This window comes from Theobroma umbraticum, unplaced genomic scaffold (genome assembly GCF_002168275.2).
Source record: "Theobroma umbraticum cultivar Fairchild unplaced genomic scaffold, ASM216827v3 scaffold_81.0, whole genome shotgun sequence".
Classification (NCBI taxonomy): Eukaryota; Viridiplantae; Streptophyta; class Magnoliopsida; order Malvales; family Malvaceae; genus Theobroma; species Theobroma umbraticum.
This window is the reverse complement of record NW_018397268.1, coordinates 1,503,637-1,515,860: the sequence shown is the minus strand read 5'-3', so window position 1 is coordinate 1,515,860 and position 12,224 is coordinate 1,503,637. Positions and strand designations below refer to the sequence as shown.

The window sequence follows — 12,224 nt, the reverse complement described above, 5'->3', positions numbered from 1 at the left end:
TTGCCTACTTGCTGATAGGCTACTTGCAATTTTTTCAGTTTCAAAGACTTCCCAATTTCTGTTAAAAATGATTTGTTTAATCTGCTCTTTTCTCCAGGTATCACTATTAGCTGATCTAATTAGCTTAAATCCAAACTCTGTTAATCATCGACATCTCAAATCGATTAAGTAATTTGAAGATATCTTTGATGTATATACTTAATCTAATATCTCAATCGTAATATCAAGTAGAACTCGTTATGTGATGAATTTATAGTTTTACAATTAGTATCAGACTTTGACTCAAACCTACAAAGATAGGTGTAAAGCCATGGTGTTTTCCATCAATTTCTTTTTTTTTCCCTATTTTTTTCCTCCTCTCCATAACCCACTCCTCCATTGAAATGGCTTTTATTTGTGGCCCTGAATGAGGCCAAGTCATGCACTCTCAAATTATGGGCTCTACGGTTAAGCCCTGATTGCCACCAATTTTCCGCTTAACCTTTGCCTTCGCTTTCTCTGTCCTTTCCTTTTGGGGTCGTGCAAAAAATCTTGAGTCTTTCATATATGCATAAGGGTTTTAGCCTTTTAGCCTTAATACAAGGAGAAACTCATTCAACTTTTGAAACAAAATTCAAGCCAATCAATGTTTTGTCTCTTCTTTTTCCCCTCCTTGTTTACCCACATTTTTCTAAACCTTAAAAAATGTGCTAATTTCACACTATTTTAGTGTTCATATTTAATCATGGAAAAAAATATCAAAAGCCCAAAGCAATTGGAGAATGAAAATCAGAAAAATTAGAAAAAAAAAATTTGCCATTTCTTATTCTTTTGAATTCTATCCACTAGTTCTTTAGATATTTTTAGAAGTTCATATATAGCTTTCACAATCTGAAGCCCTTTCTACCCAATAGCCCATCCCAAGAAGCATACCAACCTCTAATTAATATTCCACCTAGTAACAACAAGAATTGACACAAACAATGGAATTAAATTGAAATCACAAACAGGTTCTTCACCACATCTCTCACCTTATCTCTTAGCCAAAGAAAAAAATGAAGAAAAAATAATAAAGGGAAAAAAAACCCAAGAACAAAAAAATCTTGTGTGGTAATAATAAGAGGAAGAGAAATTTTTAGTGGCAAAGAAACAAGCTTAAAGGGTAACCTCTAGGTTCCATGAAGAGGTCTGGAAATTGCAAGCAATCTACATCCGCCACGTGGCTGTATGCGCAATCTTGATTGTGTGGCTTCCAGCAAATGGAGAAAACATCCTTAATTTTTGTACACACAAAATTATCCTTATAAGTTTTGCCCCATGCTTACTTTCGATCGTCAAAGGCCACACTCCCTCCATTGAGCTATTCCCCAAACTGCTCTCCTCCTCCACTCCCTACTCTCGTTACAGTTCAATCCTCCATGGCTGCTACCGTCTCCACCATTGGTGCAGTCAACCGAGCACCGGTATACTCTTGTTTTTGCTTAGCTTACTATATTGTTTAAAGGGTCACTTTGATTTTCATTGATCATACTTATATTTCTTTTTATATTTAAATATATGTGTGTCTGCGCATGCGTGTAAATTAATATAATACAACGTGAGTAGGTTTTAAAGCATGCAAGAATTTGTCACTGTGTAAGTAAAAGCATGCAAGTTTTTGATTGTGTATAGTTTTAGAAAGTAAAACTGTATGAAGTTTCGTGGAACTTAAACTAAAGTAGATAAGTTTTTTCATCCAATGAATTGAGTCTAAATTTGGTCATTTAAGAATGAGATATGAATTGGCAAATTGGATTAGAGGATGTTCAGTCATGGTTTAAAGAGGAGTATGTTATGCTTTCGTGCAGTTGAGCTTGAATGGCTCCGGTGCTGGAGCTGCAGTTCCAAGCTCAGCTTTCTTGGGTAGCAGCTTGAAGAAAGTGAGCTCAAGATTCAGCAACAGCAAGCTTCCGTCAGTGAGCTTCAAGGTTGTTGCATCACAAGAAAGCACCGATGAACAACTTGAGAAGCAGACCGAAAAGGACAGATGGAGAGGCCTTGCTTATGATGTATCTGATGACCAACAAGACATTACTAGAGGGAAAGGTATGGTGGACACCCTGTTCCAGGCCCCCGTGAACGATGGAACTCACTATGCGGTCATGAGTTCCTATGAATACCTCAGCCAAGGGCTTCGCACGTAAGCATATTAATATATATATAAAAAGAAAGATTCAAAAAAATTATTTTTATGCTTGCTTGATTTTTGAATGAATTTTAGTTGTTTTATTCATGAGTTTGGGATTTTACATGATATAGATACAACTTGGACAACAACGTGGATGGTTTCTACATTGCCCCTGCCTTCATGGACAAGCTTGTTGTTCACATAACCAAGAACTTCATGACCCTGCCGAACATCAAGGTACTAAGTTAAAAATTTCACTTAAGAGCCTTCAATTTTTGGGTGCCAAGTTAAGTTCTTGTGTTGAACAATTTGTACAATTTCCTTTTACAGATTCCTCTCATCTTGGGTATCTGGGGAGGCAAAGGTCAAGGAAAATCTTTCCAATGTGAGCTCGTCTTTGCCAAGATGGGAATCAAGTGAGTTCATGATTTCCTAAAATAGATTGATATAAACAAACATGCCTAAATAGTTGAACATGTTAGAAAGAAGCTGATGATTTCTGATGACGAATTTCAGCCCAATTATGATGAGTGCTGGAGAATTGGAAAGTGGAAACGCAGGAGAGCCCGCCAAGTTGATCAGGCAAAGGTACCGTGAGGCAGCTGATATTATCAGGAAGGGGAAAATGTGCTGCCTCTTCATCAACGATCTTGATGCAGGAGCTGGTCGTCTTGGAGGAACCACCCAATACACCGTCAACAACCAAATGGTGAATGCTACCCTCATGAACATTGCTGATAACCCCACAAGTGTGCAGCTCCCTGGTATGTACAACAAGGAAGAGAACCCTCGTGTCCCCATCATTGTCACCGGTAACGATTTCTCAACATTGTATGCTCCCCTCATCCGTGATGGTCGTATGGAGAAGTTCTACTGGGCACCTAATAGGGAAGACAGAATTGGTGTCTGCAAAGGTATCTTCAGGAGTGACAACGTTCCAGATGATGACATTGTCAAGCTCGTTGACACCTTCCCTGGCCAATCCATTGGTAAAGTCTCATTTCCAACCAGTTTCCTATCAAATTTCCAAGCTGTTTCCTGCCAGGAATGATCATTAACAGCATGCTTTGCAATCTGCAGACTTCTTCGGTGCCCTGAGGGCCAGAGTTTACGATGACGAAGTGAGGAAGTGGGTCAGTGAGGTTGGAGTTAACAGCGTCGGCAAGAAACTGGTGAACTCAAGGGAAGGACCTCCAACTTTCGAGCAACCCCAGATGACCATCGAGAAGCTCCTGGAGTACGGAAACATGCTTGTTGCAGAGCAAGAGAATGTGAAGAGAGTCCAATTGGCTGACAAGTACTTGAACGAGGCTGCTCTTGGAGACGCCAATGAGGATTCTATGAAGAGTGGAACTTTCTACGGTTAGATCCCTTGATCCCTGAGGCCTTGATGGGAGGTTTGCATCTAAATTTGCATGCAGAACAACGTTATCTTGGATTCAAAAAAGAAGTATTCACCAGCTCTTTGCTCTTTTCTCTGTTGTTGGTGGTGTTGCAGGCAAAGCAGCCCAGCAAGTTGGTGTTCCAGTTCCTGAAGGTTGTACTGATCCAGGTGCGGATAACTTTGACCCCACTGCTAGAAGTGATGATGGAAGCTGTACTTACAAACTCTAGGCCTTTTCTATATATTGGGTAGAAAGATGGAAAAACCCTTTCCTTTAAGTGATGATGTGAGATATTCCATAGTATTGTTTCCTTTTGTTTTAAGTGGATTTGTATCCTCTATTTTTGTGCTGTGAATCTACACTTTGTTAAATCTTTAGATGTTTGCTTTTGCTTTGTTTCCAATCATTTTTATATTATTCTCCTGCATCTTTGGAGTATTCATACAAAAAGGGTATCTTTGATTTCGAGTAATGGAATAGTCATTTCCTCACTGTTTCTAAGCTTCCTCTAAGAAGTTGTTTGATTCATAGACTGATAATTTTTCCTCTAAATTTCTTCCATCGTCGGAGGTGGTGGAAGGCAACATCAGCAATGGCAAAAGGTTATATATATGTAATATTTTTTTATCTATGTCTTCACATATATAGATTTACAAATACAACAAGAATGTTGATATAAATGAAAATTATATCAGTTCCTCACATCTTTCTACAAATATTTCTACCCTTTTTTTTCTATTGATTTTGGTTTTAAAATTTTCTATTGTTTCCTTTGTTTAGAAAAACAAAAAGTCATATGGTCTGTGGCTGGCCCATTTAGAAATCAAAGAAATTAAAACTTCCATTCATCATTAAAGCCCACTTGAGTTGAACAAATTAGCTGGGCTGAAACCCAAAACACGATTTGTCCTTAATTGCAACAAAAGCTAATAGAATTACAAATTAGAAACTCATTAAAACTGCCAAATTGAATTTTAAGGACAAAATTGAACATTTCTTAAAGTTATAAGTTTATTTGAATTTGTAAATGCAATAATATTTTTATGAGATAACTGTATTTGAAGGCTGGGGAGTAGTTGTTGACTTCCACATGTAGATAACAATTTGCCCATAAAGAGTCATAACCATTATAATTAGGAGAGAAAATTACTATATGAATTAATTAACAATCCCAAATTTGATTAAAAAAATAATTATGCATTTATAATCAATAATTTCTATCTTGTTTCTTTATAAGAGAAAAGACAATCCATTTATATCTCTTAATAATGTTTTGACGACTAATTTTAAAATATAATTGGCCATAAAATCAAAGCCTTGACAAAAAGTTTTCAACTTGGAAATCCATTACCATAAAGGGGATCAACAGCCCACACCTTTGAAATTAAAAAGAAATTGCAATCTCAATTTAATTAATTAATTGAAAACAAGATTAATTAGCTTAATTTGTCCTTTGTTTAATTACATCAAAAAGAGAAAAGGTATAATACCTAAAAAAGTTTCTGAATTATTTAAGGAAATTCAAATAAACCTTATTTTTTCATTGTGTCCAGTTAAGTCAATATCTTATACTTTTATTTTGAGTTCAATAAATGCTTATAACTAACAATTGATTAATTATTTTTAATCACACTATCATTTATTATTTTATGTCATATGATACTAGTATGACATATTAACATGTCATAGTGGATAGTGATATAGCATATTGATGTGACATGACATAACGACATAATATTTTTTAATTTTTAAATCAAAGTCATGTCAATGCCATCAAAATATAAAAATAACATGTGATGTTTTCATTAATAATAGTTAGTTAATCATTAGTCATAATAGTTTATTCGACTTGAAAATAAAAATATAAAATTTTGATAGAATACAACCAAAGAATAAAGACTTATTTATATTTGTTTGAATCATTTAATTTTTTTTAAAATATTATATAAAAATTACATAAAATATGTGAAAAAAAATTAACAATGGCCAAACTATTAGAAATATTTGGGTAGCTAGAAAACCATTTGGTACCCATTTTAGATCATTAATTATTTTTTAAAAATGCCTTTTTTAAAGAAACAAAAAAACCATTTAGATTGGGTAAAGTATTAGTATTTGGATTTCAAACAAGGCGAAGATTGGAGAAGCCGAAAGAGAAATAGAATTCAAACAAGGAATCCATGGAATTAAATATATATAAACATTTCTTTTTCTTTTCTTCTTTGTAGTGTAGTTTGTCAATGAACATAACCTTTATATATTAAAAAAATAAAAAAAAATAAAGGAGAAAAGATTCCATTGTTATAGGTTATCTAAGTCAAATCCTACTCAAAAAGAACTTTTATAAATTTCTTCTTTCTTTTCAGCAACTTCATTTGGCACGCTTGGAGGTTACGATTAATTAATTAATTAAAGGAAAATGTCGACTCATCCGTTGACTTTATATGGTTGAGAGTCAAAGGTCAAAACACAAGAGTTTGATTTTCCAATTATCAACATGCATAGAAAAAAAAATGCTAAATTCACTATCAAAATTTCAAATTGAAATCCATCGAAAGTATTTTATCGGAAAATTTAGAGAGAATACTATTGAAATTTCCACTGAATATCATAATTAACAATTTTAGAAAAAAGAATCCACTCGAAAATTTAATGATAAAAACATGATGGGTAAATAATGTCCACTTAAAAAAAAAGGTGTTTTTTCTTTTTAATATCTTTTGAATTCAATTCCTATATTTTATGATATTCAAATATCAAAAGAATTCGATTTCATCGTGAAACAGTTCACATGCGTAATAATTTTGTTATGGTAAAAAATTAATATATAAAAAAAAGAAGGATTGAGAATTCCAAATAATATAATTAATAAATAACATAGGATGAAAATTTCAATTTTTTATGTATATTTGAATCCTAAAATACTAAAAGAAAAACCCAAAAAGTAAATATTTAAGTGATACATGTATTATATATTTGTTGGTTATATGTGCTTTTCATGTAATTATTTTCTGGTATTGGTTGGTGATCATATCTTATGCCATATTAATATCTCTAACATTAAAAGAATTAAAATAAAAAAAAGGGCAAAGTGCTGGTTTACCAAACTCAATGAGCAATTTGTTGTTGAGTTTTCTTTTGACTTTCTTTACGTGCCAAGCCATTGCATTGTGAGCAAGTCAATGGCTAACGTTTGAAGAACTAATTTAGGATTGGCAATCATATATTAATTGAATTTTTGTAATATTAATGTATAAATTATGCAATATTATTAAAATTAAGAAAAAATGTTCTTTAATGAAAATAAAATTTTTATTTAAAAGCTGGATAAATATTATTAGTATTTATAACAAAAAATTTAATGAAAATCATCCGATGGGATTACGATTTTTATATATATATATTAATTAAATAAAATTTATTAATATTAATAATAAAAAATTTAAAAATATAATAAATAAATCAAAATATTTATGCCGACCTATTAATAGATGGACGGCTGCAAGAATTACATTGGCTGCTTAGCAAAGAGTCAACCCAAGAGTTTCTCAGAGTCAACAACAATCAGCACTACGATCACTAGATCACGTGGCTCACAGTTAACAGTATTTATGATAAAACGTCACAGCTAATCAGCACATTTTGACCCCACCAAGCAGGCCCGTACCATAAATCTCTCCCTCTCTCTCCCTCTCCCGGGCGATGATTTTGTACCCCACAGAATCTTGCAGCTTCCTTAATTTGATCCACATGTCACATGCGTGGTTAATCTGTGGTGGGTAGTTGTTCACTTTCGTCGCTCCACCTGATTCAGCAAAGACACGTTTACCACACAAAAAAAGAGAAAGAATACATTTAATTTTTTTAAAGTGTTTTTCCTTTTTTTATTAAAAACTACAAATTTGGTTATAATTATATGTGAGAGATGGATTAGACTAAATTATTTGTTCAAATTTACAAGGAAAATTAAAAAAAATAAAAAAGAGAATTCATAAGTTCAGCAACAACATTCTTTAATTGCTTTTTATTTATAATAAATTTTTTAAAAAAATTATGAAAATTAAATTTTAAATCATAAAAAAATTTATAAACAATTACAATAAATAAATTAAAATATCACTTATCATTCTTCTGTTTACACAGTGTTAATGTGACATTAAGGTGGATGGTGAAAAACATCAAGTTACTAATATAATATATCAATATGTCATTTTAACATTATATAACATTAAATGACATGTGATAAATGATTAATAACATATTTAATTTTTTAAAAAATAAAAACTTGATTAAATATAATAAAATAATAAATTTTTTTTCAAATTTTGTTAAATAATTTCAAGAATTTTTTAAACATTACGCTGTTATTATATTAAGTAATAAATTACTTTCTAGTTAATTATTGTATATAATGTAAGAGCAATAGTGCTTACCCATCATCACAAAAACTAAATTATGAGATTTTTTGTAATTGAAAGAAGGAAGATTTGAACTGTATTTTTAGGCAATAAATTATTTACTAGTCAATGAGTTAAATTTTCGAGTATAATTATAAGATACTTTGGTGGTTAACAAAATATTTTTAAATATAAACTAAAACAAGTTTGGACAAAATTTTATTTTTCCTAAGAAAAGTCAGATTATGTGGATATAGTTGAAAAATAATAATGGGTTTATGTCATTTTCAATCAAGAATGTGGGGCATTTTGTAAAATTATTGCAATGTTTTGTTTTTAAATAATTATTTGTATTCACGCCGACGGTCCAACTGTTGAAAATATAATTATTCAAATATTTTGAAATTACATATGTAATATTTTATAATAAAAGATATTTTTTACTTTTTATTATTTTTAAATCAAAAATGGAAAAAATCATTAAATGATCTAAACTTCCTTTGAATTTAATACAGGTGGTTAGTAAAATTAATATAAAACAATCAAAATTTTGGTATTTGGAAAAAACATGTAAAGCAAAATATTATAAAGTTATTAAATTCAACTCAATCCAAATGAATTTTATATAAGGAAAATAAAATTTAAGTATAATTTAATAAAAAAAAGGGAAAAATAGGGGGAAAGAATTATGGAAGTAAACAGTAGAGATTACTTGGCTTTCCACCAGGTTGAAACTGGTGGCTGTATCAACTGTCTTCTTGGTACAAAAGAAGTTGTCTTCAATCATTTCTGTAAGTCCCATGTGGGATTAAAACACCATGAATGCTCTTTAAAGTTCTCCTATGCTCTAAATCTCCCTTTTCCTCTTGCTTCTGTTTCAATCTTCTTCAACAAATCAAATCACAACACATACCAAATACAAAATATGCATAGCCAGAACTACAGTCTAAAAAGTTTACCAGCACGTTTCTACATATAACAGTTCACCTTTTTATTTCTTTCAAGTTCTTTTTCTGATTCACAGGCCTCCAAAAATTTAAATCCACTTCCTTTTTTCATGGCAAAGAAGTTGGTATTTTTCTGGGTTTTTCTTTTTTGTTCAGACCAAGTTTTTGCGCAACTAGATCAGTTCATTTTCAATGGGTTTCATGAGGCAGGCAACAACATGAGCCTAACTGGTGTTGCAGCCATTGGGAGCAATGGGTTAATTTGTTTAACTAATACTACTTCTCGTGTAAGTGGCCATGCTTTTTACTCATCTCCGGTTCGGTTCAAGAACTCCAGCAGCGGCAAAGTTTTCTCTTTTTCTACTGCGTTTGCTTTTGCCATGGTTCCTGAGTACCCAAAGCTTGGTGGTCATGGCCTTGCTTTCACTCTTTCTCCTTGGAAGGAACTTTCTGGTTTTCCTAGTCAATATCTTGGCTTGCTCAATGCAACTGACAATGGGAATTCAACTAACCATATTTTTGCAGTAGAGTTTGATACCGTGAAAGATTTAGAGTTTGGTGATATAGATGATAACCATGTTGGTATTGATCTCAATAGCATGGTGTCGAATGCTTCAGCTGCTGCTGCATATTTTCTTGAAAACTCGACAAAACAGGAATTAAGTCTCAAGAGTGGAAGAATGGTCCAGGCTTGGATTGATTATGATTCAGCTAGAAATCGATTAGAGGTGAAGCTTTCTCCTTTTTCTGAGAAACCCAGGTCCTCCATATTGTCCTTTGATGTGGATCTCTCACCAACTCTCCAGGATTCTATGTTTGTGGGGTTTTCTGCTTCAACAGGCTTGCTTGCAAGCTCCCACTATGTCTTGGGCTGGAGTTTTAACATGAGTGGAGAGGCTGAATCTCTGTCTCTACCTTCTCTGCCTTCTCTTCCAAGGCCAAAAGAGAATCACACTGTACTAATTCTATGTGTTACCTTTTCAGCTGTTCTTGTAGTGATGTCAATCATTTTTATCTCGTTTTACCTTGTTAGAAAATTGAAGAATGCAGACATAATTGAAGCCTGGGAGTTGGAAGTTGGTCCTCACAGATTCTCTTACCCAGAACTCAAGAAAGCAACAAGGGGTTTCAGAGACAAAGAGCTACTTGGGTTTGGTGGATTTGGCAGAGTTTACAAAGGAACTCTGCCAAGTACAAATACTCAAGTTGCTGTCAAGCGAATTTCTCATGAATCGAAACAAGGCTTGAGAGAATTTGTGTCTGAGGTTGCTACCATTGGCCGTCTTCGCCATAGAAATCTTGTTCAGCTGCTAGGATGGTGTCGGTGTAGAGGTGATCTGTTACTTGTCTATGATTTCATGCCTAACGGTAGCTTGGACAAGTACCTGTTTGATGAGCCTAAGCGAGTTCTCAGTTGGGAAGAGAGGTTCAAGATAATCAAAGGTGTAGCTTCAGGTCTTTTATATTTGCATGAAGAATGGGAGCAGACTGTAATTCATAGAGACATCAAAGCAGGCAATGTTCTCTTAGATTCTGAGCTAAATGGGAGACTTGGTGACTTTGGTCTTGCTAAGTTATACGAGCATGGCCAAAATCCAAGTACCACCAGGGTGGTTGGTACCTTGGGGTACCTGGCACCTGAACTTACAAGAACTGGCAAACCTACGACTAGCTCAGATGTGTTTGCATTTGGTGCATTTCTTCTTGAAGTGGTGTGCGGAAGGAGACCTATTGAGCCGAAGGCATTGCCTGAGGAGCTGATCTTGGTGGACTGGGTGTGGGAAAGATGGCAAAGTGGAGCAGTTCTTGAAGTGGTGGATCCTAAATTGAATGGTGCCTTTGATGAGCTAGAGGCTATTGTGCTGATAAAACTTGGATTGATGTGTTCCAATGACGCGCTGGAGGCAAGGCCTACAATTAGGCAAGTAGTGAGATACTTGGAGGGGGAAGTGGCACTGCCTGAGGTGGTGCCATCATCCGGCGGATATGACAGAAGAAAAGGTAATGGACATGGTGGTGCTGGGCTTGAAGATTATGTGCATTCATATCCAGATTCATCATATTTTGACAAGGTCAGTGCATGCTCATCAGCCTTTGAAGACAGGGATGTAGACATCGAAGCGACAACACCTCTACCAATCACCGGCAGGGGAGATGGCAGATAGCCAGGGTAGAAAGACAACAGTTCTTTGCCTTTTGAGGAACTTATTAACTGAATGTCACCTGTAGTCAGGATTGTATGTCATTTGTAAATACTAGGAGATATTGTTTCTTTTTATGGAAGAAATCCAGTTAATATCTATGCAATGTCTCGAAGGTTTGATCATGGAAGTGAAAATTTTGTAATATCTTTAGATAACAGATTGCAAGTTGGCAGAGTTTTTAAAGAGTGTCTTATAATCAATTAGAACTAGCTTTCTTTTGGTTCAATACAAATATCACACAAATTTCAGAGACACAAATTGGAAATGAAAGTTTGATCAATCCCCATTTTTATTTTAGTCCAAAACAATGTTCTGGAATTGAAATGAACCAAACTTTGCATTGCAGAACTAATATATTTTAACTTGCCTTACATTTGAGAGCAGGCTCCCATTTGATCCATCCTACAAGTCAAAGACAGTAAGAGCAGCACAGACTAAAGTTGTGGGCCTGAATTGCACAACAATGTATCTCTTTTCCCTTAAAGCATCAAAAAAATTTATGCTTTCCTCTGCACTGAAAGTCCAAAACCCCCCAGGAAATGGCATAGTTATTGTGGTTGTTGATGTGACAATAAGGTTGTATGTTCAAAATTCAGAGTTCCATTTTAGCAACTTGATTGGTATACTTTACCAATCTTTTCTTTAGGACAGATAAAAGTAATCATTAAGGAGTTTGATCGTATTTCCTGACAATCAGAGCATACCCACTATTTGATATGGTCCTTCAACTGACAGAGCAAGTGGTGTCAAGCAATTACCTAAGACATTCTAGCTTTTTCTTGAGTAGGAATAATGGAAAGGAAAGACTGAGAAGTTGATGCATTGTAATGAATAAACTCCACAAACTCTTTTCTTGTTGGATGGCATTTCCAAATGGATAAAAGAAAGTTAGCATACTATCTACCAAACTCAATCTGAAATTAGCAGGTGAATATGGGACAAGAAGGGACAGCATGGACAAAAAAAGAAAGGAGTCCTGTTTACCAGGGGTCCAGGGCAACTAGAATCTTGCTTGTTCCTGTTTCTGCATGACATTCTCAAGTGAGTGTACCAGAATTTAACATGATCATATACCATTTAATAATGTTGAAGGAAAGCATAAGTACAACTATTTTACTGGAGCAGATGCCTCAAAATCGACACAA

At 33.9% G+C, this 12,224-nt stretch overlaps 2 protein-coding genes across 3 annotated transcripts; both read left to right on the top strand.

Annotated features, from left to right (window-relative positions):
* The first annotated feature begins 1,283 nt into the window (after positions 1 to 1,283).
* Positions 1,284 to 3,958, top strand: RCA (rubisco activase). Of its 2 annotated transcripts, none has more exons than XM_021439907.1 (7): positions 1,284 to 1,442; positions 1,827 to 2,158; positions 2,278 to 2,383; positions 2,477 to 2,562; positions 2,663 to 3,135; positions 3,227 to 3,508; positions 3,645 to 3,958. In XM_021439907.1, the coding sequence occupies exons 1-7, from the start codon at positions 1,398 to 1,400 to the stop codon at positions 3,758 to 3,760; spliced, it is 1,440 nt and encodes a 479-aa protein (XP_021295582.1). In that variant the 5' UTR covers positions 1,284 to 1,397; the 3' UTR covers positions 3,761 to 3,958. The 2 variants fall into 2 exon arrangements, with proteins under 2 accessions (XP_021295582.1, XP_021295583.1); XM_021439908.1 differs by having other exon boundaries at positions 3,227 to 3,543.
* Positions 3,959 to 8,703: 4,745 nt separating this feature from the next.
* LOC110425074 (Concanavalin A-like lectin protein kinase family protein) lies at positions 8,704 to 11,344 on the top strand. Its single transcript, XM_021439864.1, has one exon. The coding sequence runs from the start codon at positions 8,986 to 8,988 to the stop codon at positions 11,038 to 11,040; it is 2,055 nt and encodes a 684-aa protein (XP_021295539.1). The 5' UTR covers positions 8,704 to 8,985; the 3' UTR covers positions 11,041 to 11,344.
* Positions 11,345 to 12,224: the final 880 nt, after the last annotated feature.

What these genes read in the sequence shown, in the direction of transcription:
- LOC110425074 (XM_021439864.1), top strand. Translation starts at nt 8,986, where the DNA reads ATGGCAAAGAAGTTGGTATTTTTCTGGGTTTTTCTTTTTTGTTCAGAC.
- RCA (XM_021439907.1), top strand. Translation starts at nt 1,398, where the DNA reads ATGGCTGCTACCGTCTCCACCATTGGTGCAGTCAACCGAGCACCG. An exon ending in CTCAGCCAAGGGCTTCGCAC is followed by an intron (nt 2,159 to 2,277) that starts GTAAGCATATTA and finishes TACATGATATAG; the next exon opens with ATACAACTTGGACAACAACG. An exon ending in TTTGCCAAGATGGGAATCAA is followed by an intron (nt 2,563 to 2,662) that starts GTGAGTTCATGA and finishes GACGAATTTCAG; the next exon opens with CCCAATTATGATGAGTGCTG.